Source organism: Colletotrichum fioriniae, assembly GCF_027942845.1.
Source record: "Colletotrichum fioriniae strain IMI 355084 chromosome Unknown scaffold_1, whole genome shotgun sequence".
Classification (NCBI taxonomy): Eukaryota; Fungi; Ascomycota; class Sordariomycetes; order Glomerellales; family Glomerellaceae; genus Colletotrichum; species Colletotrichum fioriniae.
In genome coordinates this window covers 5,108,506-5,133,760 of record NW_027076837.1, presented here as the reverse complement: position 1 = coordinate 5,133,760, position 25,255 = coordinate 5,108,506, and the positions used below count along the sequence as shown (strand labels likewise).

General features: G+C 52.0%; 8 protein-coding genes and 1 non-coding gene across 9 annotated transcripts; 4 read left to right on the top strand and 5 right to left on the bottom strand.

Annotated features, from left to right (window-relative positions):
* The first annotated feature begins 117 nt into the window (after window positions 1-117).
* On the top strand, window positions 118-237 carry N0V96_001300. The gene has a single exon. It is a non-coding gene; the product is annotated as a tRNA-Gly (tRNA).
* A 1,027-nt stretch (window positions 238-1,264) lies between these two features.
* On the bottom strand, window positions 1,265-2,372 carry N0V96_001299 (uncharacterized protein; the record flags this gene model as incomplete). Its single annotated transcript, XM_053192057.1, has 5 exons — window positions 1,265-1,444; window positions 1,499-1,579; window positions 1,637-1,749; window positions 1,808-2,046; window positions 2,101-2,372. 5 exons carry the CDS (start codon window positions 2,370-2,372, stop codon window positions 1,265-1,267), a joined length of 885 nt encoding a protein of 294 aa, XP_053050665.1.
* Window positions 2,373-3,207: 835 nt separating this feature from the next.
* Window positions 3,208-5,065, bottom strand: N0V96_001298 (uncharacterized protein; the record flags this gene model as incomplete). The annotated part of the gene is made up of 4 exons (XM_053192058.1): window positions 3,208-3,756; window positions 3,809-4,303; window positions 4,353-4,651; window positions 4,711-5,065. The coding sequence occupies 4 exons, from the start codon at window positions 5,063-5,065 to the stop codon at window positions 3,208-3,210; spliced, it is 1,698 nt and encodes a 565-aa protein (XP_053050666.1).
* A 1,827-nt stretch (window positions 5,066-6,892) lies between these two features.
* N0V96_001297 (uncharacterized protein) lies at window positions 6,893-8,850 on the top strand (the record flags this gene model as incomplete). The annotated part of the gene is made up of 2 exons (XM_065756200.1): window positions 6,893-6,900; window positions 6,969-8,850. The coding sequence occupies 2 exons, from the start codon at window positions 6,893-6,895 to the stop codon at window positions 8,848-8,850; spliced, it is 1,890 nt and encodes a 629-aa protein (XP_065615440.1).
* A 374-nt stretch (window positions 8,851-9,224) lies between these two features.
* N0V96_001296 (uncharacterized protein) lies at window positions 9,225-10,030 on the bottom strand (the record flags this gene model as incomplete). Its single annotated transcript, XM_053192060.1, has 2 exons — window positions 9,225-9,616; window positions 9,673-10,030. 2 exons carry the CDS (start codon window positions 10,028-10,030, stop codon window positions 9,225-9,227), a joined length of 750 nt encoding a protein of 249 aa, XP_053050668.1.
* Window positions 10,031-11,107: 1,077 nt separating this feature from the next.
* On the top strand, window positions 11,108-12,419 carry N0V96_001295 (uncharacterized protein; the record flags this gene model as incomplete). Its single annotated transcript, XM_065756199.1, has 3 exons — window positions 11,108-11,118; window positions 11,172-11,806; window positions 11,866-12,419. 3 exons carry the CDS (start codon window positions 11,108-11,110, stop codon window positions 12,417-12,419), a joined length of 1,200 nt encoding a protein of 399 aa, XP_065615439.1.
* A 197-nt stretch (window positions 12,420-12,616) lies between these two features.
* N0V96_001294 (uncharacterized protein) lies at window positions 12,617-14,751 on the bottom strand (the record flags this gene model as incomplete). The annotated part of the gene is made up of 10 exons (XM_065756198.1): window positions 12,617-13,153; window positions 13,224-13,346; window positions 13,406-13,752; window positions 13,807-13,927; window positions 13,984-14,018; window positions 14,086-14,276; window positions 14,335-14,410; window positions 14,467-14,515; window positions 14,572-14,592; window positions 14,653-14,751. The coding sequence occupies 10 exons, from the start codon at window positions 14,749-14,751 to the stop codon at window positions 12,617-12,619; spliced, it is 1,599 nt and encodes a 532-aa protein (XP_065615438.1).
* A 4,362-nt stretch (window positions 14,752-19,113) lies between these two features.
* On the bottom strand, window positions 19,114-21,172 carry N0V96_001293 (uncharacterized protein; the record flags this gene model as incomplete). Its single annotated transcript, XM_053192063.2, has 3 exons — window positions 19,114-19,585; window positions 19,664-20,310; window positions 20,366-21,172. 3 exons carry the CDS (start codon window positions 21,170-21,172, stop codon window positions 19,114-19,116), a joined length of 1,926 nt encoding a protein of 641 aa, XP_053050671.1.
* Window positions 21,173-23,005: 1,833 nt separating this feature from the next.
* On the top strand, window positions 23,006-25,172 carry N0V96_001292 (uncharacterized protein; the record flags this gene model as incomplete). The annotated part of the gene is made up of 6 exons (XM_065756197.1): window positions 23,006-23,063; window positions 23,125-23,190; window positions 23,248-23,367; window positions 23,425-23,979; window positions 24,077-24,412; window positions 24,730-25,172. The coding sequence occupies 6 exons, from the start codon at window positions 23,006-23,008 to the stop codon at window positions 25,170-25,172; spliced, it is 1,578 nt and encodes a 525-aa protein (XP_065615437.1).
* Window positions 25,173-25,255: the final 83 nt, after the last annotated feature.

The window sequence follows — 25,255 nt, the reverse complement described above, 5'->3', positions numbered from 1 at the left end:
TAGGTATAATGGTCCTTCACCGCGAGTTCTTTGGCATACCTGTCTCCAAAGGGCCCGCGAACTGGGAGCTGTTGCACTCGCCAGGTGCCCCACGGCTCTCTAATTGCAACAATAAAAGGGCGTGTGGCTCATTGGTTGAGGGTCTCGTTACCCTGGGAAGTGGTCCACGACCCTTTCTATTCACCCCTTGGAGTTCTGGGTAACGAGGAGGAGCGGGTTCAATTCCCGTCTCGTCCACTTCTATTTTTGTTGGTCTCTATACAGTGTGGGTTCGATTCTGAACCGAGAAAATAGAAGGAAAAACAGTGTGCCCGGTTGTACAGGTATTCACACATACTGATGTGGCTCCTACCTATCCTAGTAGGTACCTGTAAGGCCCAAGGCCGTCGAGCGTGCAGTGTATTGGAGCATTGTTGAACACCCATACCCCCAAACCCGCTTAGGTAGCTTGATAGTAGCGATTAGTCGAGCCTGCTACCACGCGGATAAGCTGCCCTGGAGTAGCGACTATGTTGTGACGGTTAACATCGACTTGGCGTCCTTGGAACTGATAATAACGTCATCTCCTTCGGTAAAGTCTCCACTTGCTGCTTTATCGTTGTCCTATCGAATGCGAGATCACGTTGATATATAAGGACGTGCTTTTTATGAGGGGAAGTAGTAAATTGCGTACTATTCCATCATAATTGGAACAGAATTCGTCTTAATTCCGACTGGTACACCTAACCAAGAAGTTTCCTCGTTGTAGAAAACTAGAGGTGATGTACCGACGTTATCTTGCAGTCGATACTAGGATACCGTGGCACCATGGGCAGATGATAAAACTTCGAGCTAAGTCAAGTGAGGCTCCCGTCTCATCCTGCCACTGCTGTTCCCATGCTGCATCATCCCTTTAGACATCATGATCGCTCTAATAAAAGTCGGAGGCTCACAGCTCGACGTAGCATTATGAGCAATCGACCAGCCATCAACAGAGGTGTAAATCCTCCCAGAAAAGGCCACCAATGATAGGATAACTTATGGCAGGAGACTCGATGAGAAACTGCCGACGGCGAACTAGGGATAAGGTACTCGAAGATCGTCCTCGGTGATCGAAGCCTCAGCGGTCCTTTATTCCTAACTTATCGCTCGAGAATTGAACTCGACGGCTGGGTCATCGAGTCCTCACGAATACAGAGCATACTTCAGCAAAGGCATTTTCCCTGGTATTTATGCTTCAGCCTTCCATGAAAATTAATGAACAAGATCCCATCCCCTCTCCAGCTCACTCGGCAGCCAACTTGATGTTGTACTCAAGCTCCTTGGCAGCCTTAGGATCCCCTTTTCTCTCGATAAACTTCACAGTCAGACCATCCTTCACCGCAAACACAGAGTCGTCGTCCAAGTACTTTGAGTCCTCGTCAAAGATTTGTGTTGTGACCGACTTGAAGCCTTCTGATTTGACCTAGAGAATCGTCAGTATCTGCGTCGGGGGTGTCCATCCGATTTGACTACTTACAATGAGATGAATATGAGCAGGTCTGAAGTGGTGGCGGTGAAGCAAGTCCAAAAGCTTTCCAGCGGGGCCATCACCCGGTACCTGAGACATCTGTCAGTACAACAAACACTCTCATTGATGCATTAAGTGAAAACCTACTGGGTAGGGCGTGGGCCGCAGGCAGTAAAATCCATAGCGTCCCTCCGCATCCGTCTTGAAGACTCCGCGGAGGTTGTGCTCGGGCTGATCGGCATCTTGCTGCTCGTACAGACCTGTGGTGGAACATTAGACGACATGTGCAAAAAGCTTAGCCTAATCTTCAAAAGTTACCGTTTGTGGATGCTTGCCAGACATCGACTGAGGCATTTGCCAGCGGCTTTCCAGTGTTGGAGCACGTCACTTGGCCGTACATGAAAGCGAGCTCGCCGTCCTCGGGACACTTGACGGCGATTGTGCTGCCGTTGGGGCGGACAGGGGTGTCGGCCCGCCAGAAGGGGCCGAGGATGGCTGTTGCTGTGCCTGGTTGGCCGTTCTTTGTGGCCACTCTGTTGGTGATATCGTCGACAAGCCTGGCAGTCTCATTAGTCTCATCGTTTCTTGCACCGTTCATCATGAAAACTCACGATTCCAATCCGATAACGTCGCAAAGCAGCTGGCCCTCGTTGCGTCGGTCATTTGACATTTGACCCGCCCAGTTAATCATGTTGACACCCATCATCCACTCATCCGTTGTAAGGTCGACCTCGCGAGCAAAGTCGTGGATGTGCTGGATGAATGAGGTGAGAATCTCACGGAGTCTGGGGTTCGTCTCCGATCCCATGGAGGCGATGACCTGCTTGGTGAAGTCCTGGCCGAGGCCCTGGTACTGGCCGTCTCCGTTCTGTAATGAGCCCATGGTGATAAGATGTGAATTGTGTGTTTGAAGATGGGTTTCTGGTGTACTCTAGAGAAAATCGCTGATGATGTAGATAATGGTTTCTCGGTGAGACGACGTGATCTTGAAAGATGAGCTAACTTCAACTACCCCGACTGCCAAAAACGTCCCGCAGTTCGATGAAGGATACTTATTCCCAATCACAGCGCGTGCATTACCCGCCATTGCTTTGTAATTGCACGTGCGCTGTTGCTGGGCGGGTACCACCGGCGCTGGGCTGCTACGCTGCCGGAAACCGCCCCCCGGGTCCGGGAAACACACGCAACTCTCTTTTCGGGTACGGGGGAGAGATCCGACGCGAGGAGGGTGTCTGCCGAGACTCAGAAACATACTGATAGAACAAAGGACATGCCATATTTGCACTCATTATGGACCTGCTCCGGTCGGCTTGACCCCTCTACGCCGGGGACCCCGCAGTTTGATGGCGCCAGGCTTCGTTTTGGCGGAGTCACGCGCGCGGGAAGGATCATTGGCTTCGGCTTCGGGTCGTGAGATGTGACACTGCTGTGCCCCTAATTCCGTGCGGATTTAATCCAATGATACGATGGTCATCAGATGTATCGCTGAGTTGTAGTTCGTGATAGGGGAAGTGAGATGAAGACTTGCGCCAGCTCATGATGTGTCGGCAAAGCCCAACTTCACGGCCTCAAAGCGTCTGGTTCATGGCCCAATTCCCGTGGTTCAGCTCTGTAGCGAGTGTAGTACGAATATTTTGTAATTTAGGGCAACATTGATGGCCACTGGAGATCATTATTCAAAGATCTAGATGAAGTTTTTGTTCTATCTCGACATTAATTCACGCCTTCGCAACCCCGTTTGTCTGCGCGACAATCCGGTGATCCTCCTCCGGACCAAAATCCCAGCTTGCCTCATCTGAGCCATTTGGCCTGCTAGCCCTCTTGAACCCAATCTCGACGCCCTCAATCTCAACCACCGGGCTCACAGCCTCGACCTCTGCCTTATAACGCCTCGCATACCACTTCTCACGAACGTTGAGTGAGCTGAACAGTTCCGGCGCATACCCCTTCATTGCCTTGAGCGCCGTGCCAGAAATCTGATCGACGCTGTGACTGTGCCGCAACGCGAGGAAATCGTCGCCTGCGAGCTTGCGCAGTTCCTTTTGGACGTCCTCTGGGTATTTTCCGGCCTTGATGAGAAGGAGATCATACTGCAACAGCGATGCCTTGCCGTGCCATGAGCCACCCTGCGTCGCCCTGTTGTAGAGACCTGTAAGAGCGGCGATGGCGCCAATGCATCCCGTTCCGTAGTCGGAAATGGGGAACGGAGGGACGACGGGCTCGTCAAGCCCCATGAATTGACCCTGCGCCCACGCCACACCACTCACCTACAGCTCGGTCAGCAATTTGCAGTGTCAAAAAAGAAATATGTTGACTTACACAATCAGCAATCTGCTGCCAGCCGGGCCGCTGGCACCACTCTCCTTGGTATCCAAAGCAGTTCTCGTTCACGTACACGAACCCCTTGCCACGCTCCTTGGCCAGCTTTGTCAACGCAGTCGCGCCGTACCCCAGCTTCTCCAGGGCGCCAGGACGGTAACCATCCAGAACGACATCCGCCTCGGCCAGCAGGGTCTCAAAGTGCTTTCTCCCCTCCTCGGTCTTGAGGTCGAGATCCGCGGCGTGCTTGCCCATGTTGCCATCCACTTGGAAGAACGGGACATCGCTCAGGTTCGGGCTAGTAATCTTTAGAACATCCGCGCCGTACTCTGCGAGGATGCGTCCTATGACGGGCCCTGCGATGATGCGGCACAGCTCCAGCACCTTGACACCCGACAGTACCCGCTTGTCAGATGTAGACGGCAAAGGTGCTGGTGGTGTTGACGTCTCAAGACTGTCTACGCTCCACGGGGGAAGTGTGGTATTCGTTTTGCCCTGAAAGTTGATTAGCAGTGATACCGTAGACTTGTTGAGTGAGACTCACATGAGGCGTCTTGATAAAATCCTCATGCTTGAGAACAGGCACTCCAGCTTGGCGCTTATCGGCGTTCATGCGCTCAAGCTCATCAACAGAAAATTGCTTCACATGAGACTCTATCGCCTCAACAATAGCACTGTGATCCTTCAAATCTGGCCTAAATGGCTCGAGACCGATCATGCCGAGCGTAGTTGAAGCTTCCAGAGATCCATGAATGTGGTAGTACTGGCCCGGCTGTTTTGTCTCATACAAATTCGCCGACATGCGGCGATAAGGATCTGACTGTGCCTGGAGCAAATCCGTATCTAAGTGTACAAGTCAGCATACTTCATGTTGCTTTCAAAAATTCAACAAGATAACTCACCTTTTAAAAATTGCTTCACCTCTTTATCGAGTTTGCCATATCCTCCAACAGTTGCCAAATACGCCTGAATCAGGAACGCGGTGCTCTTCTCCAGGCTCACAGACACCTTTTTGCCGGAGGCGACGCCATCCTTGGTGGCTGCAAGGGCCCCTGCTACACCACCTTCAATAGCCTTCAGAGCTGAGGCCAACTCCGTTTCTTTGAAAGGAATTGGGAAATAGGGCAAGTCGCGGGTCGCCGAAAACTGCACAGCCTTTGAGATCTTTTCTGCCTCTGCTGGTATCTGGACAGTACTCAATACGAGATCCAATATTTGTTTCGTCTCGGCGACGGATGAGTAGTTTGAGTCCGTCATGGTTGCTCGCTTGTTATTGTGAAAACAAGGCCTTTCGAAAACGATTTTCAGCTGGCTCGCGGGTACAAAGCCTGGGTTGTGTAGGGAGTAATGCAGAGAGTACAGAGTATCCAAACCGTTGAGACTACTGTTGATTGTGTGCACCTTCCAGAGTTACGATAATCGTTATTCGCGAAAAAAGGATCATTATTTCTTCCGTCTTTCAGCTCTGCGATTGCGCATCGTGCCCATATCCGCTCTGCATTTCCCGTAGGTCTCGATCAGACTCCCCGATCCGATTCGGCGATTCGCGAGAGGGCGGAAGCAGCTGCGTTACAGCAATGGACAACGAAACGTCGGACCCGCATCGGGAATCGGGCGGAAGGGCACATGTGTGCTGTCGCAGTGTCCAGCAATAGCAACTCTAGAGCCACTTTGAACAGACCCGGCTTCCGATGGCTTCGGAAATGGGCACAGCTACTGCGGGCCTAGCTTGGGGGGCTGGCAAGCTGGGTGGCGCTTTCTGGGGCCGCGCTCAGGCTTGGGACAATGAAATGGAACCGTTTCTTGTCGGTCTTGGGGCGATCGTCGGATAAGGGCCTCGGTAGGTTTAATGTCCTGTCGGGTAAGGGACTAGCTTTGAGTGTTTTATTGGTTAAAGATAGGTGCGTTTGACATTACAGTTTGATTGAAATGGTGTCCTCGGAAGGTGGCACTTATGCTAGTCGTTGCTGGCTTTTAGTCAGTTGTTTCCAAGCCAGTTTCGCTGTCATATTTCTATGCTGGCTCTCTCTCTCGATGCTACCAGCAGGTCCTTCCTTGCAGAGCTGACGTGGTAACGCAACGGTGAAGAGTGATAACGATGATCAAGTCCGCATTGGATATCAATTGCATCGTTTTCGAGTCTTTCGAGTGAAGGCGTGAGTTGAATAATGGCTCAAAATGCCGTCGGACTTGTAAGCGGTGGATATGTCGCGAGGGTTGACGGAACGGATGCGGGACACTGTTGGATGCCGAGCCAAGCGGTCGACGATCCAACCCAGCAACCCGTTTCTTCAAGCAACCAGCCACAGCCAATGATAGTAACTGCAGAAGTAAGGCCTCGACCATTATTGGCTACGACACCATGGAATTGACGACTCTCGAGTTCTGGCTTGTTCCCCATTTCTCTTTGAACCTCCAAAACCCTCGGCATCCTCCTCGCGGCGTGGGAGGGTTAAACTGCGCCGCAGCGGGCAGCAAAATCTGGGGAAACATTTGTGAGCTAGGACCCCCCTGGAAAAGTGTTCCCCCGCAAAAGAAGCGAAAGCGCGCGCGCGCAAGCAAAGGGGGAAAGGGAAAGCCAAGAGCTCTGCCCCGGACCATCCTTTGCCTCAGTTGGCCGCCGCCGCCGCAGTCCTGTCTGGCCCCCCAGCCCCGAGGTTCAACGTCTCCTATCTTGCCACGCACTCGTCTCTAGTTGAATTGAGAAGAGCTTTGAGGCTGTCTCCTTTTTTCATATCGTATCCTCCATCAGACCGAACGTCGAAGGCGAGCAAACGATGCCTACGAAAAGAGTCCGTCAAAGCGAGCGGCGTAGATGCGTCAAGGCTTGCGGGAATTGCAAGCGGCGCAAGGAACGCTGTGATGGTCAACAACCCTGTCGGAGGTGCGTGATCCGCAGAGTCGAAGCCGACTGCACCTTCATCGGCCCGCCGACGAACTTTGCCGCTGCGGAGGACTCGTCATCCGCGAGAAGTCCTGATCGCCAGCAGGTTCATGTTCCTCCTGCTCCTCCTCCTCACCGAGGGAGTCCTCCCGGTCACGGTCAGGATCTCTTCAGCTCTTATGGGCCGACTGCCTCCTTTCATGAAGCGGTCATTTCACCAAGTCATCACCATCAGCACCGGCGCGCGTCGTCCTCAATCAGCCACCTCTCACAGAGCACTGCGGTACCAAAGGTATCGCGACTCATTGCAGATGGCAAGGGCCGGTTCATGTTCATTGGCGATGCCGCCAATTTGTCCTTCTTGAAAGTGATACGCCGGCTGGTGCGCGATCGCGTCGGCCTGTGCCCCTTCACTGATGATCCCTTGCGGCACATCATGGTCGAGGCGACTCCTGAAGGTCGCCCGAAATGGATCATCACGAACCCCGCCGATATTCCCTCCAAACCTAGCACTGAGCAAGCAAGATATCTACTGCGGTGGTATCTCCGTGCAACGAACTGTATTCTCGATGTTTTCAATGAGTCCGAAATCCTCAAGGACCTCGAGCATTGGCTGCGTGGAGAGCCAACGAGTCAAGATGAAGAGGCCATGAACTGCATCTTCTTTCTGATATTCGGCATTGGAGCACAGCGATGCCCGGATGATCGCGATGCCGATGCAGAGAAGTACTTCAACTATGGTCGATTCCTCGCAGTCTCGTATGCCATGGAGAACCCAACAAACAACACGGTGCGCAGTTACATCCTCATCACCGTCTACCTCCTAGGCGCATCGCGACGCAACTCAGCATTCATGCACCTGGGTGTCGCTACCCGTGCCGCCTACGCGCTGGGAATTCACCGGCGAGACGTCCCGGCGCTTTTCTCAACACAAGAGCAAGACACCCGGGATCGACTGTGGAAAGCCCTTCGGGTTCTGGATCTATTCTTGGCCGCCTCTTTAGGTCGCCCATTGGCGACTTCCGAGACCCGAGATACCTCAGCGAGCGAGAACTACTCTGCCTCGCTGGACCTCTGCGCCATCTTCGAATCAATCTTGAACGACGTCTACGCCAAGCGTATGGTGTCTACAGAAACGCTGGAGCGTATTAGCGAACAGCACCGTCGATGGGCCGCTAGGTTCAGTGATGGTCTCGCGGCTGACGGGATGAAGCCCAGCAAGTATGTTGACGCCGATGACGGTGAGAGGTATCCAAACATAGGGCTTTACCACATGAAAGAAGCATACTACTGGAGTATCATGCTGTTATCACGGCCTTTTCTAATTGACTTTGTCTCGAGAAACATTGCCCGGACCCGGACGACGTCCATGTGGACCGAGGAAACGCCTTTGTCATCGCCGTCAGACCAACTTTTAGTCCATGCCTGCGTGGACTCCGCAATACGGACAATCGACCTTCTGTCAACTCTAATACCGGACAAAAACGTAGCCAAACGACACCCCTTTGTCATCAACTCTGTGTTTGTCTCCGCCCTAGTCCTCGGCTTGGCCGTCTTCGGTGACCTAGACAGCACATTCCCGTTAGACCACGGTCTGAACGACGCGCAAGCGCTGCTCAAGAAGTTCAGCAAGCACGATCCTGTTGCTAGCAGAGAGCTCGCCATCGTCGAGCATCTCCAGAGCGCGTGCGTCCTCTACCGAGAACGGCGGGCACGTCGGAAGATGGAATGCCAGGGAATGCTCATCGGCGAGCTCTTCGGGAGCGTCCACGAAGGCGGCCCGTTGTCGACGGAAGCTTCCAAGTTCGGCTCGAACGCTGTCCACCGAGACATTCGATACTTTGGCAACCATCGACACTTGAGCACATCAGAAGCGGGAGAGATCAATAGCCTGGACCAGAGTGTCTCAATAACGACGGGGAGCACTGATGGGCCTCAGATGTTGGGTAGCGAAACTGGTCGAGGAACAAACGTGATCCAGGCACTTACTCCTTCGACCGATATTCTGCTCCCAATGTCACCACGGACGCTGCTTTTTGATTCTTATGGGCAAGATATGCCTTTCTTCCCGACTATGGACGCGAGCATGGCCCACCTAGGCTACACGGATGAGATGATGCTTGCTGATGCAGGGGCTTTAATGGATCCGCCGTGTTAGCCACAGAGCAACCACGCGTGGTTGGAAATAGACTATGTACGACTTATTAGCGACTAAATGACGAACAATACCAAGCAATGAACCACAAACATCTGTCTGCAATCATACAGATGGGACTTGCATGTGACGATATATCGTTTAAGCTCTCAATATCGCCCAAGCAGTGTCAAGCCCAGCGAATCACAGATGCAGAGCTCACGAGAAAGGAATTAACGAGTCAAAATACTTGTTCGAATTGATTAGATCTAGGTCGCCTCCAAACAAAGAGCCGAGCTTCCGTTCCTGCGATATACTGCAGCCCAAGTTCGAGACCCTGCATATTACTTGCATGGCGTATCTACAAGAAAACTCAAAGAAGTCCCATTAGTGTCACCTCAGAAAGTCTCGCCTGCTGATCTCCTACAAGCAGTAATGACCTCGTCAGGCTTGCTCAAGAACGGAGAGTGACTCGCTTGCATCGTCTCAACAGTTACATCCACACCCGCGGTGTCAATCATCTGCTGTTGACCTTGATGAGGAATCGCGCTATCGAGTTCGCACTTGATGTAGGTTACTGGTATATCCTTGTACGCAGGGTACGTGAGCTTGCTGTAGAATGTCTGGTAGCTGTGGTGCTTGAGTCCTGCGATCGCCTCCTTGATGGCGGCTTCGTCCATGTCGTTGTAAAAGATCTCTTCTGGGCGTGCGGGGTCGACCTTTGTCTTGTCGTCGGACACGATGAACCAAGGAAGCGGATTTCCTTGAAGCATATCGAATAGCGAGACTCCTGGAGGTGCTCTGTTAGTCGCAAAGGCGTATCAATCTCTTTTGGCCGAAACTCACCCTCTGGGACCATGAAGGCCGCGCAAAATACCAGTCTTACAACGCCGCCAGTCTTGCCTTCCTTCTCCCGAGCTGCCTTGCCCAACCCACGGCAAGCTTCACAGCCTACGATGCCGCCATAGCTATGCATGAAGAGCACAACATCTTCGCCAGCATCTACACTCTTCTCGATCTCTTGTCGAATGGCCGCGACATCGGGCTGAAAATCTGACAGCGGAGGTTCGGCACCATAGCACGGGAGCTGAACAGACTTGGTGGGATAGCCGAGAGCCTCGAGCTTTGAAGTGACTGGCTCGAACTTGGTCGCGCAGTGCCACGCGCCGGGGACGAAGATGAAGGTAGGCTTGGTAGCAGTCATTTTTTAATCGCGAGGACGTCTGATGTTCCCTTAGCGTCGAACAAGATATGGGTGTAAACTGTGTTGGTCGGTTGACAGAAGCAGTGGGACCATTTGAATCATTTTTAAACTCTTTCCCCACGGGGAGGATCTCAACTCTGTGAGATGAGATCCAGGGACCAGAAGCAAATTACCCCAGACCAACGGCATGATGACTTCGGACCGGAGTCCGGGGTAGAGGCAGCATGACCTTGCTATTTGGTACTATTTTGGACACTAAAACGTGTTGGCAGCTGTGGCGCCTGGGGTGGACGGTGTTAGTGCTCAGTGGCCATGAGCTCCCAGCCCCCAATGAGGGGATCTAGACTGCACAACAACGACTTTAAAGTTTCGGAGATTCACGTTATTGAAGGATAGTGAAATATGCGATCTACAATCCGTTCCCCTCGTTTTCCCCTCCTCAGTGCCGAGATGATACTCCGCAGTCTATGCACGTGTGGCACTCTTGCGCCGCCACCCGAAGCTGGCCTTCGGCATCTGGTCCATTGTTTGGAGCCCCATTCCCGACGCCTAAAACCCTTGATCCGATAGGCTATAACCCGTGCCTTGGAGGAACTTTCAGCTGCTGGGAACTTCCAGCCGAACGAATTTGCCCATCCGATGGGCCACAGATGCAGTGCTTCCGTGGTCGTTCGGGCCTTTCGGCACTGGCGTAACGTGGGTCGCGGCCGGGGTCCGGGGGGAACGGGGTCAGCCAGAATCATCGAGAGCGTCATAGGTCCCAGCCGAGCAGCCGGTCTAGGAAGTAAGGGGCAGTTAGCCTTGGTAACTTGTCTGCTTTGTCGGCCCTTATTTCTAGTACCAGCGATATATCTTTGCGTATTTCTTCATCGTCGTGATCTACGTGCAAGTCTGTAGACTAAAAACGGAGATTGGTTTCGCGCAGCTACAAGAAGTCGTTTCACGTAGTCTGAACTGCCCACCACCTCGAACCACCACCTTTAGACTTTGCCCTTCATCATTTTCACTGGAAAGTTTCTGCCTCAATCGATATGGCACCACCAGAGGAGTTTTGCCAGACGCCAAACAAGCCCTTCAATGTGGCTGTTGTGGGCGGTGGCATTGCGGGCTTGACCTTGACCCTTCAACTCCTCCAGAACAGAATACCGACGACGCTATACGAACAGGCGCCCAAGTTCGGTGAAATCGGTGCAGGCGTGTCTTTCGGCCCCAACGCGCTAAGGGCTATGTCCTTGATCTCACCCCACGTGCGGCAAGCTTTCGAGAATCAGGCAACACACAACGAGTCAGAAGACCACCAGGACGTATGGTTCGACTTCAGGTACGGCCAGACTTGTAACGACAAGAACAAAGAGGGAGACCTGATTTATCGGCAAAAATGTGAGACCGGCCAGACTGGTATTCACAGGGCACACTTCTTGGACGAGTTGGTCAAATTGCTGCCCGACGGAGTTGCCGTATTCGGCAAGAGGGCAGAAAAGTACGAAGATGACGGGAAAAGCGTTCTGCTCACTTTCCAAGATGGCACAACCGCTCGCCACGATGCTGTTATCGCCTGTGACGGTATCAAGTCCAGATTGAGGAGTTTGATGCTCGGCGAGGATCACCCAGCATCTAAGGCTGTCTTCTCTGGAAAATATGCCTACCGAGGTCTTATTCCCATGGAGGAGGCGGAGAAGCTTCTGGGCGAGGAACTGGCAAAGAACGCCCAGATGTACTTTGGAAGAAACGGCCACATCTTGACCTTTTCTGTCGCAAAGGGTAAAATCATGAACGGTAAGCAAAGTGTTTTTTGAGCTCTTCAGTCTGCCGACAATAGCTAATCAGGACTTTAGTGGTCGCCTTCGCCAGTGCTAAAGAGTGGAAGTCAGACAAGTGGGTTGTCTCTGTAGAGAAGGAGGACATGATCCGCGACTTCGAAGGCTGGGGTGAGAAGTCTAGACAAATCATCCAGCTTATGCAAAAGCCAGACGTGTGGGCACTGTTCGAGCACCCGCCCAGTCCCACCTACTACGAGGGGCGACTCTGCCTACTGGGAGACGCGGCTCACGCATCCACGCCCCACAAGGGATCAGGCGCAGGCATGGCGATTGAAGATGCGTATATCCTCGGTAACCTTCTGGGCGACATCTCTGATGCCAGCCAACTTGAGGCAGCATTCTCGACGTACGACAAGACACGAAGAGAAAGGTCTCAGCAACTCGTCGTCGACAGCCACGAGACTGGTCAGCTGTACGACTTGGAGTTCAGCGAGGACTCTGAGTGGGTTGCCAACAATCTGTCAAAGCGAATGGAGTGGATTTGGAAGTATGACTTGACTGATGAGTTGGAGAGAGGGAAGAGAGAGTTGACGAAGGAAGGATCTGCTGAGACGAGGGCGCAGCTTTGAGCATGCATGTGGGGTTTCAGGGGTAAAGCTTCGTTAGCGAGTAGAGCGAAAATGTATTTATCGATTATCCCACAGTTCATATTGTCTTCGATTACATTGCGTACTTGAGTATCTAGCTAATTAGAGGTTTCTGTTGAATTACAATTATCCTGAAGGGAAGAATTTGCTACAATCTTCTCTCAGATAGCACCCTAATCCTACTCTTCAATAGGTCGCTCCCCCGCAAGCAACGTCTCTTGGATTCTTTGAGACGGCAGCCATCTTTCAGCAGGGATGAACCACCAGGAAAGAATAGCGAAGATTGTGACAATGCCCATGATGACAGGGGCATAGTTGAGTGTCGATGCCTCAACTGGAAAGGCATAGGGCGAGAAGAGTACAGCGACGACCCAGCCGTTCCACAAAACAGCAATTGCCTGAAAAGGTTTGCTCAGGCGTCCCAGACTCCAAGCGGGCTTCGGAAATTGCTTCGGTGTCAGGAAAAGGCGACAGAGGCAGATCAAACCGTAAGCCGCGGCTGAAGGAACACCCGCTGCTGAGACGAGGGAGGTGAAGGCCACTGATGATGGAAGAATCGTGCAGGTAATGAGAGAGGCCACGCCCCAGACGACCAAGACGGCGTTTCTGGGTTGGCCATCGACGACTTTGGCAACCCAAGGAGACCAAGGGAGAACTCCGTCGCGTGCCACGGCAAAGACCAGGCGCGATGCGGCTAGGATTGCAATCGCAGTATTCTAAGCAGCGATGGTTAACATTTAATAGGCACGAGGATAATCTACAATTGGAAAGGCACATGTGACTTACAAACCACAATGCGACAATGCAAACGATGTTCATGAAAATATGCCCTCCCTCTCCGAGGATGGCTGCATACAATGGTACAAAGGGCTGAGCGCCGCCAAAAGAGAAAAGGGTGTCCGCATCAGGCTGGATCAAATCTCATTAGCAGGGATTCTGCATTGTATTTGGAGGGAGCATCTACTTACAACGCAGAAGAGAAACAATATCACGACAATGAAGCCACCGATCCCGCTGACCACGGTACTCCAAAAGATACCGCGGGCGGCAGCGACACTTGCATTCTTGGTCTCCTCAGCAACGTGACCGGAAGCGTCGAATCCGATGAGGATGCCGGCAGTAGCAAGATACGAGAGGCACCAATTCCAACCCGCCGGAGCGCCGGTTCCGTTGTAAGTCGTCATGAAAGCATCATGAGCGGATCGGAAGCCATACTCGCTCTTGCTTGTTGCGACTGGGAGCCAGACCATGTTGAGAACAAAGTCCAGCAAGACGAACCCGGTTGACAGGTAGAAGATCCATTTGAAGTAGCGGGCTATGCTTTTGTTAGCTTATCAGTGAATACATAGAGGGGTCTAGGTGGTCTCACGGGGCAAAAGATTCCAGATGGCAGCCAAGGCCAGCATGACTTCTGTGGTAATCCATTGAACAGCCCGGAATTCGACGCTCGAGGAATCAGAAGGAAAGTCGAGATTGAAGACAACTATTTCCTGTTACAAAGTCAGATATTATTACAAGAAGATCGAGTCCTAATGGCATCACTTACCGAAAGCATGTAGTTAACAGCGGCTTGCGTGTTGCCTGAGAGGGGTTAGTGACTCAACTTCAGTACCTGGATCCGATGCCTAAGGAAGGATTGTCAACTTACTCGCACAGAAAGTCGTCCATGCCGTGGTACTCCACCATGCAACGATGAAGCCGAAGAATCTGCCAAACCGGGGTCCGCCAGCCTCAGCAGCCCAAAGGTAGATAGAACCCGCTAGGGGCAGAGAGGAGCAGATCTCAGCAATGACTGCCGCGGTGATAAAAGTAAAGACGCAAGTCACAATGAAACTCGTCCTAATTGAACATTAGGCGTTACAAATGCACATTTGCGAGTACAGACACAAGCACATACCAGTAGGCCAGATTGCCTCCGGCAGCAATACCAGTAGAGAATGTCACTCGGACTCCACCAATGAAGTAGAGAGCAGCTGAACGAAGTCAGAAACAATAAAGAGAATCGGAAGACTGCATGATATCAGCGTACCGAAAGTTGTCGCAAAGTTGTGAAACGTATTGAATGTCCGGTGAAGCACCTAGAAGAGTGAGTTATTTGTGTGAGATGGGCTGACTTTTGAAATCGTCTGCTCACCGGCTTGTAGCCTAGGTTTTCCTGTGGATTCTGCGGTTAGCTGACCGAAATGCAGTGCTTTCATGCTGGGGATTTGCTCACCAAGACCCGGGCATCTTTTGTAGACTCATCTTCTACGTCGCTCTGGAAGGTGTTCGCGTTCTTGGCGACACCTTCGTCTTGGCGCTCAGTCGCAGCCATGTTGATGATGTTCTCGATGTTGGTCCAAGCTGAGCGAATTAGCGACGTCGGAGCGAACAAATGCGGATGGAAGGGACGTCGTCTTATGGGAGATGGAGTATTCGGGCCGCCCAGGGGCCGTTGAAAAATCTAATTAGTGGGACGGAAATGTTCGGCTTTTGCGCGTGAAGAAAAACAAATCTTCCAATCATTGCCGCATGTGCCAATGGCTGACTTACTTAGTCGCGTGATGTGGGACTGGATGACGGCATCGGTAAGTCGTACGAAATAGCCTTAGCAGCAACTTGGTGACACTAAACGAGATGAGTCTTTTGGCAGGTCAATGAGATTATTCGTTATTAGATGTAGTAAAATGTGTGCTTTTGGACGACATAACAACTAGATCTGTGGCTTCACGTCCTCTGCTTACTCTATGGTACAGTATACAGCACTAACACGGTAAACAACGGGGCGCTCAGGAAGTCACATCAAGCCGGTTTTAACTAACGTTGAGACATGGTCACAACCATCCGCACACCAAGGTACTGATCTACTCTACCTATACTTATGATAACATCTCTCTCTTTACTTACCGCCATACATCTTTCTTTCTCTTCGGAGGTTGAGATTGTATTGGGTTGTCGCCGCGCTCCGCGTCCCCCCTGCCAATCAGGTCAACGTAAGCAACCCCGGGTTGACTGCCAGTTGCGGGATGGTTCGATAGATTTCGGGCATCAGGTCTATCACGCAATCGGCACTCAAAGAGCGTGACGCACGATGTCGCAGAAAACGATCAGTCTTGAATAGTTCTTCGACGTTCTAGATGCTCTAAGTCAGTCTAGTGTTCACCGTAAATATGAATTTTAGAAAATCGGGTGAACTTCACTGGCGCCAACATTTCGTGATTCTCACTCTTGAACTCTTTTGGAATACCGAAGTTTCTGTGTCAAGATGGCGATCCTCGTGCTGACTTCGCTGGTTGCTTTATGCGTTGTAGTGGTGACAGTGTTCAAGGTACTCATTAACTCGAAGAGTGCGAATCCTCGATGCAACGATTTTGACACTCTCCAGGCCGTCACTAGAGCTCACGCATCTCCCCTATCTCGTATCCCTAATGCTGGATGGGGAGCAGGCTATTCGAGGTTGATCTGGGCTTTTCGTCAAGAATACCGAGGCAACGTCACCCTTCAACTCCCAAAGTTGCATGAGACCTTAGGTAGCTCCTTCCACCTCAAACCATTGACAAGGGCGGTGTCTGATCCTATTCGTTATCCTAGGCCCTCTTGTCCGGATCGGTCCCAATGAACTATCGTTCTACTCCATCGACATCTACAATACAGTCCATAAAGTCAATAGTGGATTTGTAAAGGATCCCCGAAACTATGGTGAATTCGTTCAAGATGAACACCCCGCACTCTTCTCCATCACGTTTGCTATAACTCTTCAGAAGTACCCGTAGATTTCTTTGCTGATACAGTTGCAGGGATCCTCAAGAGCATGCCAAGAGGCGGAGAATCCTTGGCCAACTTTTCAGCCGCAGCAATGTTGAGAAGCTTGAAGGATTGATGCTCTATCACATTGACGAATTCATCTCAGCAGTCAGAAAAAGAAGCATCTCTTTTGATGTAGGCCCTGCCTGTCGCGCCCTTGAGGCAGATATCATATGTGAGACGCCACGATATGACTCGACTCCGCGTTCGTCGGCTAACTACCCCAGCGGAATTTTCATTCGGCGAAGCCTTATCGGCCATCTCTACCTGGTCTAAAGGTGAAGAAGTTGCTCTTGTATCAAAGAACGATGAGAAGGCGACATTTTTGCCTTTGGTGCGTGCTATGGGTCGTGAATTGCTGATGTCTAAACAAAGCTGACCATGTAGATGATGAACTTCCCGCTTCTGTACTCAATTTGGGTGCGAGTTGAAGACTTCTTGTGTCACATGGAAGGGTCTCGTATATCCTCTAAAAAGGGACTACAGCAATACGATGAGGTTCGTTCTAAATCTACAAAACTTGTGATCGTACTAATTTGAGAAGTGGACGTACAAAGCTTGGGTCCGAAACAAAGATCCAGACCGAAAGTCGCAATTTCCCAATCTGCTCAACGTCATGGTTTCAGCTGGCGTGCCGACGCAGACTGCCCTATCGGAGGCCAAAGAGAACCTGGGACCTGGGACCGACACCACTTCTGCGTCCCTCGCGCATATCCTCTATGCCCTTTCGTGGAACCCGACTTACCAGCAGAAGTTGTATCAAGACCTAGCATCCCGTGGATTTCCCACGGATTTCAATACTCTAGAAAATATCCCTCGCTTGAGAGCTTGTGTCAAAGAAGGCATTCGTTGGGCTGGTGCGTCCGTGGCGATGTTACCGCGGGTAGTTCCCAAGGGTGGCGTTGAGCTATGTGGAAAATTTGTTCCCGGAGGCGTAAGTCGTCATAGCGACCTATTCGGTGATTCAGTATTATTCCTAATCGTGTGTTCAACAGACTATTGTAACTTCATCGCCGGTCTGGTACCTCAGAGACAAGTATGCGTATCCGAATCCAGAGTTGTTCAATCCCTACCGCTGGATAGACGATTCCGGCCTGAACACTACAGAGGATGTATTACGAGACAAGTTTTACGTTGCATTCTCTAAAGGCGCAAACACTTGTATTGCAAACCAGTAAGTGCCGTGGTCTCAAATGGGCATACAGTCACTGACAAGAGAACCCAGCTTCTCGTACCTAGAATTGTACATGGGTGTCGCAAAGATTGTCGCAAACTTTGAAATCAGCCCTGCCAATGAACGTCATAGACCTGCGCAGGTTACAGGATTGAATAATGCAGACTGGCAACCAGTGCAACTTCCCAAGAGAAAGGAGTGGGTTTCAGCTGTGGTTACTGAACCTCTGTTGATCAAAACTGTGCCGCGAAGACACATCTAGCTGGATTCGTGTGTGGCGATGAGAAGATTTCGGCTCCATTTCGTCGTTGCGGCCGGTAGATAGGAACAAAACATGTCCGTTACCTATATCTGTACGCCTCCTCGGTGTCCGTACCAACTCTAGCCAAAAGAGGTGCCTATTCCATGGCCAATATTTGCTCAGGGGTGCGCAATGGGTGTTGGTTGTGCTTCGTGTTTGCGTAGCAACCCCCGGCTCCAACATTTCTTTGAACCCTGGCTCGTCACATTGCAGGCAGCATTGTGCCTTATCATCCTCACAACTTGCAAGCATCTTGTGGCTCCGGAGTCGAAAAAAACCTTTGCCGCGGCCGGGGTTTCGGCAAACCTAGTGTCTTGGCTTCGGACAGCGGTTTGCGGCCCGTCCCCGGCAATATCTCGCTGGGCGGTTGAATTTCAGAACCTTGCACATGCTTACGCACTGCTAGACTTGACATGATTTCTATTCGAGCTTATGAAAAGCGGGCTGGATGAAATCCCTAGAGTCTAGACTCTTACGAACTAAGTTTTACGGTAGTACGGAGTGTCCGTACGGAGTATAGCCTGGCCAACAATGGATCCACAAGAGAAATAGTAGACAAACATCTGTAGGTGGGTTAAGGTGACTACAGCTATCCGCAATAATGCATCTCACCCATGAACCGGCATGTTTCACCATATGAGGACGCGTCTTCCTAAAATTTCCGAACGTTCTCCAGAGTAACCGCTTGACAATGACAGATGCCCACATGCCGGAGAAACCTAGATGTAGGAGGAAGTTTGGGATTCCATCTTCGGAACTATGACATAGCCAGCTGGGTCACTGGGTGGTGTGATCGGTGTGATCGACCTACGAGCGATAACATAACAAACGTGTCATTTGGTTTCTTGGCCGGTATTTGATGCGACCTCGTGACAAGTCCTTTCCGTCGTATTGGCGCTTTAGATGCGTGGTCATCATGGCTTCGAATATGTAGTCTCAGAGGAGCATTGCACATCTAGCAGCTAGTTCTCGCGGATCAAGTTCCGGCGCCCTATTCTAAGTTGAAGTCGTCAAGTTTCCAAGGATTTCCTGGTTTAGTTACCAAGTATACATCAGGGTAAGGTTACGTGATTGGCGGTTGCCCTCAGAACCCGATCATGTTTCCCCTATCATAACCATCAATCATCTACCTCTGTTGTTTACGTCCGTACCATGGTAACACGATACCAAGACCACGCCACGTAGCATTGTACGGCAATCGAGTTTGACTCTGCATTTCATCCATTCACTGCGATCAATACTTGGTACTCTCTTTGTAATTTATCAGATAAAATTCGATTCAATCGCTTCAGACTAAAATGTATCTATGCCGAGCTCAATCAGAACAGAGAGGGAATCCTAAACTAACACCACTAATGCCAATTTTCCAAACTTTTCCTTGCATATCAAAACAATCCCTATATCAAACAAGTCATTCCTTAATCAAAGTGGATGCGCCACATCTCTCTGGGAGAGCCAGCTGTGAAGTCACTGCGGGTGTGCATGGCCAGGATGTTATCGCTGACCAGCAGATCGCCCTGCTGCCAGGAGAAGTAGAGGGTGTTTCTTCTGTCGTGGAGGAGCGAGTCAATGACGTTGCAGATCTCGGTGCTCTCGCTCTCGCTCACGCCCTCGATGACCACGTCGGTGGCGTCAAAGGCAGTCTTGGACTGGGGCCAAGGCTCGTGGTACCGGATGCAGGGCTCTCCGGTCGTGGGATGGTCGACGACGAGAGGGAGGCCGCCCATCTTGGTGGAGTCAAAGGAGCTGGTCTGGACGCTCCAGGTGAGCTCTCTAAGTCTGTCCACGGACAGGTGAGGAGGCAGGTTCTGGAAGAGGAGTCTGGAGGGCGTAAAGAGGGTGAAGCCGGTGTCACTCGGTGAGGGGGTAATGGAGGTGAAAAACTGGAACCTATTTTCGGTGTGTTAGAGAAAGAAGCTCACGAAAGTTTTCGCTTGACTGTTTCGCCACAGCGGGGATGTAACTTACTTGGGAGGGTTGGGAAGAAGCTTCTCAGTTCCGTCCGCCTGGGGCACTTTGTGGGTCTTGAACAGCCCATCGAAGTGGAATGGCATCCACTCGGCTGACAGAACGTTGTTCAGACCACGGGTATCGGCACCCTGGTCCTTCACCTCCAGGACGAGGCCAAACTTCCACGGCAAGGGGGTGCCGAACTCCTCTGACTTCTTGACGAACAGGTCGCGATCCTTGGTCTTTGTGAATCCTCTCATGACAACGGGGGAGTTGACCTCGGATAGGGCGCGGACCTTTTGCGCCTCAACGTCGTGGATGGAGAGCTTCTTGGAGCCGGGGGCCGGACGGATGAGGAGACCGCAGGGATACATGGGCTCAAAGACGACATCCGACTTCCACTGCATCAAGTCGCTCTTCTCGCGGAAGTAGCTGGGTCTTCCATCCTCGTAGACGAGCTCGTACTTGGGATCGTTCTCGAAGTCGACGCGGGGGCCGGTGGTGATTGCGCCGCTCAAGCTGAAGGCAATCGAGCAGTGCCAGGGGGTGGTGTAGTAGGAAGAGGTGGGAAGAGGGCTGATTGAGATCTTATTCTCGCCGGTGGAAGGGTGAATGGACAGACGGATATGGTCGCGGAAGTTCTCACGGACGGCACGAGCGAAGGCCTGTATTCGGAATGTCAGTGTTTGAAAAGGTTGTTGATAACGTTTTTCAACTTACATCGCCACGCTGCAGCATCTGCTTGGAAATGTACTCGATGCCAGTCTTGAACTTGGTCTTGGATCGATCCTCCCCGACGGGGTAGACATGGCGCAAATCAGTCTCAAGGAACTTGATGTATCCGCGATATGTCAGGCAGGTATCTTCGTTCTTGGAGATCTCGGTGGAAGGGTCGTAGTCAGATCGGCCAAAGGTGTTGAGAAGAGCGCGGCGGAAGTTGGTGGCGTTCGCAACATATGTGATCTCTTCAAGCTTGTTAGGAAGGTTGGGAAGGTGAACAAGGTCCTGAAGGCGCGAAAAGTCGATGTTGAGCAGGTTCTTTTCGGCAGCAATGTCGCGGAGAGTCTCTCCATATGACCAGACCTCCTTGTCGGCTACACCGAGCAGGTCGTTGTAAACAAGACCGTCAGAGATGATGGTCAACTTCGCGCCGGGCTCATAGATATCCTTGATCGCGGAGCAGAGACCGTTGAGGTTGGCAAGAGAAAACTCCTCAGCCTTATCCGGCAGACGGCTGAGGACCTTGTCCTTTGTGTTGGGCGACTTGAATGGGAAAGCAGGAAGGCACATGCGGATCGGGCTTTGTGTCTTGACTTTTCTGTAGATCTGGGAGAGGAAGCCCAGTCTACCCTCAAGCTGGGCAGGGCATGTCTCATGTGGGCGTCTAAGGCGGTAGCGGCAGATAATATCGAGAATGTCGGCGGCTTTTGAGAGGGCTTCGTTGTCCATCATCTGAGGCGCCACCTTTGAGATGAGCTGGACCTCTGGTGACGGTTGGCGAACCGGTGTTTCTACAAGAGAAGGCATGTCGTTGATTGTGGCTGAAGTAGAGGCGAGAGGGTTCGAAAAGTATAGAGATGTAAGGGTAAGGGAGGCTTGAATAACAAGATAAACGACGATGAAAGTAAGTTTAAGGCTGGCAGATGCAGCTGGGTCTTAATGCAATTTGAGCCTGGTCTAGTAGAGGAAACCCTTCCAAAGTCTCGGGAGACGCAACCGGCTTATATCCAGCTTCCTTTCGTAGCATAGCCTGCCAACGTTGCATCTGCATACAGACCTGCTCGGAGATGACGATCACAGGGAAAGGGTCATGGCAAGGAGTAGCGGGCCAAGTCGCGGCACTGGCCGTGATGGGCTCGGAGCTGCGTCAGGTCACATCTGGCCATCCCCCATATCAAGGCCCATAACGGTCTTATTCCGGTCTTCTTCATCCACAATTCCCGTGGTTGTTCGACATTCAATGTCGCCACTAGGGGTCAATAGCAAAACATCTAGAAGGATGGCAAGATGGTAAGGATTGCCCACGGAATCAGAATGCACCCGGCATCCCAGCCCTGTCAACGAATGTCATACCATGCATGACCTTCTTTTCTTTCTTTTTTTCTCTACACTCTTGATTGTTTTTCCTAATCTTCATCCGGCTTCAATCGTCGATCGAGTCAGTGCCGCCACCCCACTACCCAGGAACGGCCCCATCAGGATCAGGAAACTCATGCGCTCCATCGGACATGGACCAAGTTTGAAGGGCTGACAGCTAAACGACCCACGTCACGGTGGGCACCTGCCTGACATAGCCGGCTGAAGACTCAAAAGAGGAATCAAGTGTGTGGCCACTGGCCACTGCAAGATCTAAGTTGCAGCCGCGCGGGAGTCGTCAAGGGAAGGTGAATAGATCCTGGTTTGGATCCTATGGGAGGCGTACCAGTGTGGGGAGGGAACCACTTGTGCGAAAACGGACAAAGAATCGAGCCACCAACGTCAGGCTAGTCTATTGACAGTCTGGTTCATCCCAGGTTAAGCCGCGGCAGATGGATGGCTGAACCGTTGAACATAGTCGCAGACCCCGACTAGTAGGGGGCCAGATTCCGCACCGGCAGGATCCTCCCGCGGCTGTGGGGACAGGGGAGCCCCGAGAAGAGCAAAAACGCGCCTTACCCGATCGGCTTTCTGGACCGGAACACGATGTCCAGGATGGCATGGCGAAAGATTGTGAGTACCACGGCGCAGATTCCTCACTTGGGCAGGTCTAGCCAGATAGCCGGGATTGCAGCTGCATTACTACATTGGCATGTCGTGGCATGTCACATTAAGATCGTCGGAACAACATTCAGGTTTGTAAGGTCGATTGCTCTTTGCGGAGTGCATCCACAGTCATGTGTGGTCGATGCGTAGCATTCGATTCCAGGTCAGGAAGAACCCCGGCGCGCTCCGATATCAGACGATTATCCGCGGTATTGCTTCGAGCATCGGTCACACCGGAGGGGGCTCGGCTCAAGGCACGGCGCACTCTTCGGCCGTCGACCGTAAGTAGTCCCGGACTGGGCCTTGGTCCCTTGATGTCAGATATCAAGTAAGCCACCCATCGAACAATATCTGCTGGTTCCGCGTAAGACGATACCTTTGCCCCTGATCCGATCGATTTAGTAATCGGTAGTCGTTCGACCTGCATTTCAGACTTTTTTCTTCCGAACCCATCGCACTCGGGCAATCCTACCAATAACTATACTTATCTTGGACATTGACGACTTACACGGAGCTGAACCCTTGCGACCAACACCACTGCATCAACTTCAACCTCATTGTCATTCATTCTCACAATCTCTTTTGACACCGCGCGCAAGTAACACTCACTCAGTAATCATGGGCTCTATTCCTCGCGAGACTCTTGAGACCGAGGTCGATCTGGCTATCATCGGCGGTGAGTATTCCTGTCGACATATCCATACGAGTAAACGGTAAAATCTGACTCGAGAGCGCAGGCGGACCGACTGGTCTTCTCACCGGCTACCTCGCAGAGCAGCTTGGTGTGAAGGTATGCATTATTGGTACGTTGGCAAAAACAACTCCTTCGAGTTGAGCTTCATTATTAACACGCAAAAAAGATAGCAAGAACGCACCTCTTGATTTGGGCAGAGCCGATGCGCTCAACGCTCGCACCCAACAGGCTCTTGAAGTCGTTGGCATCCTTGACGACCTTATCCCGCAAGGCATCACCTGCAACAGTAGGCTCTAAGTCACCTTCCTAATTTGATAAAAACGCAAAAACTAACATATCGCAGCGAGCTCAACCTTTGCGGATGGTGAATTCAAGTCTCGCCAGAGCCAATGGTGGACTGGTCTTGAGCACTGTTTCCGCAAAAACTTCCTGATGATTGGTCAGCCCGCTGTCGAGAAGGTTCTTGCAGAGAGACTCAAAACGCCAGTCTGCTTTGGCGAAGTCGTCACTTCTATCTCAGAGGACAAGAACGGCGTGGTGACGACAACTAACAAGGGGCGAGTGATCCGCAGCAAGTATGCGGTGGGAGCCGATGGCGCTCGCTCCACAGTCCGCAACACGCTGGGAATCACCTTCACCGGGACCAAGCCTGAGATGGTCTGGGCCGTTTTGGACACATTCATTGACACGTCGTTCCCCGTGTGCTCCGAGATCATTACGTTTCAGCTTAATGGCCAGAGCCGAGTCTCGTGGATCCCGCGAGAGCGTGGCATGGCCAGATTCTACATCCTGCTTGATGGCGAGATCACGCAGGAGAAGGCCGAGAACTCCATCCGCGAGCACATGGCTCCTCACCGAGTGGACTTCAAGAAGACGGAGTGGTTCAGCACGTTTGATGGTAAGCGGCACCCTGGTGCATCGAGCCGGCGGCATAGCCCGCCCTCGCAGCGTGCCATCCCAAGTTATTACATGACGATAGCTGACATTGCATGCAGTCAAGGAGCGCATTGCGTCGACATTCGTTTCTCAGAACGGAGGCGGCCGCATCATCCTGGCAGGTGACGCAGCGCACGTTCACTCGGTGAACGGTGGCCAAGGCCTCAACACCGGTATTGCCGACTCGTTTGCGCTATCATGGAGGCTGGCACAAGCCATCACAAACGACAAGCTCAGCCCTGACGCGGCTGATAAGCTGATTAGGAGCTACGACATTGAGCGGCGCACCGTTGCTCAGGGCGTTATCGATGTTGCAGCGAAGCTTGTCAGAGACACAGTTCGAACGGCAAAGGAATACGTCTCCACAATCGAGAAAAACGCTGGGTACATCACAGGTAAGCTTGTCTTGCATGTTTATTGCGCTGTATTTTCCTAGCTTCCCCCCCTTCTAAGTCCCCGAGCCGGAGTCCTCTTAGGGCTGCGCTGCTGTTCTCCTAAACTCTGTTTGAGTATCTGGCCCCCTTCATGGATGGGACATGGAGACCACTGCAGATTCGGGAAGTCCTTCCAGAATCCTAGACCACCCTCCCATGCGACAATCCCTCCACTCCACGTTTCTCCACGCTCCCGAAACCTAGCAGCATTCAAGCATAGGTACACTACTCCGTAGCGGCAAGAATCTTCGGCTAATCTTTTTCACCAACTACCTTAGGCATGGGCGTGTCTTACGATGGCACTGGCTCCCCCCTGATCCAAGAGGCCCCCAGCCAGGGCATCTGGACCGCCGGCCGGCGCTGTCCGGATGTCTTCCTGACGCCAGCATCCGGAGAAGAGCCGAAGCGCTTGTATGATCTAGTCGCTGGCAAGTATGGCAAGCACTTGGTGCTGAAGATTGGACGACAATCGAATGGTCCCGCCCTGGGAGATGGTCTCCAGGATTTGACCAGACTCTTCACCGTCGCTCCCCACAATGCGGAGACTCCTCGTACGACCGCTGTGAGTGAAGATTCTTCGTCGCCAGAAACGTCCTTCTCAGCCGAGTGGGCGAAGGACGATGACGACTTCACCGTTGTCGTCAGACCCGACATGTACATTGGCTACGTCGGTCTCGGAGGAGAAGGGTGGAAGGATTACCTGTCGTACCTGACTCAGTAACGGGTGTGAGAAGCAAGTTTTCTGCGACGATGATGTTTTTGTTTTTAGACAAGATGATGTACCATTACCGGATTTACTGGAGC